General features: G+C 41.2%; 1 protein-coding gene across 1 annotated transcript in view; it reads right to left on the bottom strand.

The window, feature by feature from the left end:
• USP10 (ubiquitin specific peptidase 10) overlaps window positions 1-213 on the bottom strand; it is a 75,912-nt gene extending 75,699 nt beyond the window's left edge. Inside the window, exon 1 of the mRNA XM_011928089.1 lies at window positions 91-213. Coding sequence (XP_011783479.1) covers window positions 91-123 — 33 coding nt within the window. The 5' untranslated portion in view covers window positions 124-213. The remainder of the gene's footprint in view (window positions 1-90) is intronic.
• Window positions 214-4,750: the final 4,537 nt, after the last annotated feature.

Raw genomic sequence — 4,750 nt, forward strand, 5'->3', positions numbered from 1 at the left:
TCCTAACAATTTTCATGTGAGCCCAAAAGGGAAAGTCGAGGAATTCAGACTTTAATAGCCCCAAACCACAGTTCTATCTCAACATCTTACCCGCCCTATTCCAGGAGAGGGCAACCAGGGCATGATGTTTCAAGATAGGGCAGAATGGCAGTGCTGGTAGAGCTTCTGGGTTCTCTAGTCATCTGATGAAAATGGGATCGTGGCCCAGGAGCTTTCAAATAGCCAGAAAATAGCCAGTTCAGAAAAAGTCTATGATCTGAAGATTCTACATCAAGGTTTACGATAAATTCTACATTTTCTGGTCCTTGAAACAAATACTATACACATACCCCATGAGCTACCTTTATTTTCCTACACTAACTCTTCATCCAGCCCGTATTGACAGAAATGGTCACAGAAAGACCTTTTGGGAGAACACTTCAATAAACAGGAAAACTGCAGTCCAAGCACATGTAAGTCTTTGGAAATGAACATCTACACTGCTGAAGTGGCACTAAAGTGACAAATGACAGTAATCCAATGGCCCAAGGCCAGCAAATTCCATTGCAAACAGATTTATCTGTTTTGTGCGATGGTGATTCTTGCATGTGTGGCAGTAAATAGATAAGTAACAGCCTAATTACAAATTCAAAAGCAAGCTCTTCCCACTATGTTTCATATTTTGGTATATTATCCGTAAGAAGTGCCCTCAGCAACCACGTTTAATGTGTCACTTGAATACCGGCAACCATTAACAGGAAGTACCGACATGTCTGAAATTATATCTTTAAAAACAAACAAACAAACAAAAAAACAGAAACAAAAACCCTGATGTAACTAATTCAACTGGAGATGATACCACTTTTCTCAATTACTTGAATGTTATATTCCGAGCACAGCACAATGAAATGTGCCGCTCAGGCTTGGCATTAAACAGCAATCATTAAGCTTGGTAATCCTTTTCTCCTTTAAGTTTTCCTATGTGAATCACTGCTTAAATCCCATCAGTTCCACGTAACAGAACACTGGAATACATGTCCTAACTTTTGCTTTAGCGAGGAATTTAGAATGCGGTAGGCCTGCTTAGTATTCACCGGAATTTCAGTGCACTGCCCTCTCAACAAGATGAGATGGGCTCCAGAGCATGAAGGTGAGGTCCCGGTACAGGGCGGCTGCTCAGAGCATCTGCACAAACCATTCAGGCAACCACTGGCTCACAAACTTACAACATCTACTCTTAGGACATGTTTAAATAGCTTGCTGTCACTAAGAAAAGGAAAACTGTTATCTCCAAATGCCCTGTCAACATTTCAAATAATTGTATTTACTTCAGCTGCTCATTACGTGAGACTCGAATAAAAATCTATCTCTTTCAAGAATTAACACTAATCCAGCTGTCAGCTAGAAAGAGATATTCAGCAATACAGTAACATTTAGCCATACGCTAGAGGTGGAAGCCAAGACTTTCCATCATGTAAAATTTGGGGGCCCTGATATCACAAGGTAAAAAAAAAAAAAAAAAGAGACTGGGGTGAGTCTATGCAGACAAGGACAGAAGCCAACTGCATGATATTCGAATTGGGTGTAGGAAGCATTATTGTGGAGATGTCACTATAAATGACATCAATAATCACAAATATTTTTTCAGGTGTAAGGCAAAACTAACAGCTTCAAATTAATTACCCCAATCATTTAATTGGTGCCCTTGGTGACAAAGAGTTCACTTGGACTTACACTTCAACTGCTGAAGTTCATTTGTCTTTGCTAAAATGTTGACAGTCACTGGTCTCAAAATGTTTTCAAATTCTTCACTATTACACTTCAATACAGGTAACAGGGATCAACCAACACTTTCTAATAATTGGAAATAGGGTTATGAACCTAAAAACTTTTAAATTTATTATTTATTTTGGTCTGGAGTTTCGTGCTTTTTTTTTTTGAGACGGAGTCTTGCTCTGTCACCCAGGTTGGAGTGCAGTGGCGCGATCTCGGCTCACTGCAACCTCCGCCTCCCGGGTTCAAGTGATTCTCCTGCCTCAGCCTCCCAAGTAGCTGGGACTATAGGCAAGCTTCACCACACTCGGCTAATTTTTGTATTTTTCATAGAGATGGGGGTTTCACCATGTTGGTCAGACTGGTCTCGAACTCTCGACCTCAAGTGATCCACCCGCGTGGGCCTCCCAAAGTGCTGGGATTACAGGCACGAGCCACAGCGCTGACCCGTAAACATTTTTGAATTGTAACTTTTTCCACGTACCATTATTCTCAGTGACAAATTTAACTTTTTAACAAGTCAATTTTTTTTTTTTTGAGACAGAGTTTTGCTCTTGTTGCCCAGGCTGCAGTGCAATGGCGCCATCTCAGCTCACTGCAACCTCTGGCTTCCGGGTTCAAGCGATTCTCCTGCCTCAGCCTTCCGAGTAGCTGGGATTACTACAGGCATATGCCACCACGCCCCGTTAATTTTGTATTTTTAGTAGAGACGGGGTTTCTCCATGTTGGTCAGGCTGGTCTCCAGCTCAGACTCAGGTGATCCACCAGCCTCAGCCTCCCCAAGTGCTGGAATTACAGGTGTGAGCCACCGCGCCCGGACAACAAGTCAAATTTAAAATAAGACCTTTAATTTGCAGTTGTTATTCCCAACAGAAACAAGTAATATGCATATCATGGCACTTAACACCTGATAAACGATCAGTATTTGCTGAATGAATGAATGGCCATTAAGGCTGCAAGACTCTTAGAAGAGCAGGCAAACAAATAAAACAAATTTATTAAAACGCTCAGAATGACTGGAGCAGGAACCAGTAACTAAATCCTGTCATACATGATTCCATTACTTGTTTCCATTACTATTTTTTTTAAATGAAAATTATTAGAAATCGGCCAGGGGCGGTGGCTCACACCTATAATCCCAGCACTTCGGGAGGCCGAGGCAGGTGGATCATCTGAGGTCAGGAGTTTGAGACCAGCCTGATCAACATGGTGAAACGCTTCTCTAATAAAAATACAAAAAATGAGCCGGGCGTGATGGCGGGTGCCTGTAGTCCCAGCTACTTGGGAGGCCGAGGCAGGTGGATCATCTGAGGTCAGGAGTTTGAGACCAGCCTGATCAACATGGTGAAACGCTTCTCTAATAAAAATACAAAAAATGAGCCGGGCGTGATGGCGGGAACCTGTAATCCCAGCTATTTGGTAGGCTGAGGCAGAAGAATCGCTTGAACCTGGGAGGCAGAGGTTGCAGTGGGCCAAGATGGCGCCATTGCACTCCAGCCTAGGCAACAAGAGCAAAATTCCATCTCAAAAAAAAAGAAAATCATGAGAAATCAAATTATTTCCTTTGCTACTTTCTCCATGCTAGAACTTAAAAGCATTTAAATCATACTTTAAAAGAATAAAGCCAAAGTGTTGCTAACATTTCTGTTCTGCCAACTTTTGCTACTCCCATTTTCTAAAGATGTATATAACGACGCTTTAGACTGTTGTATAAAACGTAAATACTGGGACAACGAATGCAAAGGAAATTACAATTAAGTTTACATGTTATCCATCCCCATTAATTAACATTTCAATCAACCTTGAATTGTGATTGATGCTTATTAAATAAAGGAAGTGAGTTATGCCTAAAGATGCTTTCTTCATGTCAAAATCACAAGGAATATTACACATTAATTCATAATGAGACTTATACTTGTTCACACCAATTTAAATAGGCTAATTAGTATTTAAGTTGAGAAAAAGCAAATATCAAATAATTTTTTGTTTAAAATGGAAAGGTCTAAACAAAGCTAAATACACAAAATCTCTTAAAATCTTTGTTATGTATTTGTAAAAATTATTCAACTGCTGATGCCTTCTTTGGTGCAAAGACCTACACTACTTACAAAAGTAAATGTACAAAGGAACAAAACGTTAAAGGGGGAAGTTCTGATGCAAACTAAACTACAGCTAATTTAACACAATTGAAACTTGTCGTAAGATCTAATTTTTTAAAAAGTTTTCGCATTTTAGACTCCACAACACGCATTCATTACAACAATTACGAAAATCATGTTTCAAAAGAGGTCTAGTCAGATTGACTTCATCTGCAGAACAGCAACAAAACCCAACTGCTTATGAAGGGTTATAACTTTACCCGCCACCAGTTTTCCGAATGGCTACTTTGTTTCATTTCCCCATATTTAATACAAATACACAATGAGATGGTTTAAAAGTGTGCAACAATTTATAGGGACCAGATGTCAACAAATTAGCAGTCTAAAGCAAGACTGACAAATAATAACATCACGCCGATTTTTGTCCAGAATAATTATAATGGCGGAGGGGGGACACGGGGTGGGAGAGGTGAATAAGAGCTTAACTCTACACGCACATCTCCCAAAAAGAGCTCTTTCTTTCCACTACGGGATTATTGTAAAGGGCCCCTAAGCTTTAGATACTGTTCAGGCAGGGTGCGTTAGTGTCAGCCTGGCTGGGATGGATTCGTGCAAGGGATGTCACTCAAATGCAAGTGAAAGTACGGTCCTTGCGACTTATTTCGAGTTTTCTTTGCAACAGTAGCCTAACGCCGCTACTCAGCGACTTCTATCTAAAAACCAGAAAATCAGCAGCCCCCGCGTCATCAATCAAGCTGAAAAAGGAAGCTTTGGGGGCAAAGGGGCAACAGGGCACCCCCAAATCTTTCAGACTCGTTCTGGGTAGAGGCAGCAACCTGAGCTGCTCTGGGGCTCCTGCCGCTCCAGGGGACTCCCGGAGCCCCCAGGCCGCCTCCCCA

This window comes from Colobus angolensis, unplaced genomic scaffold (genome assembly GCF_000951035.1).
Source record: "Colobus angolensis palliatus isolate OR3802 unplaced genomic scaffold, Cang.pa_1.0 Scaffold76, whole genome shotgun sequence".
NCBI classification, from domain to species: Eukaryota; Metazoa; Chordata; class Mammalia; order Primates; family Cercopithecidae; genus Colobus; species Colobus angolensis.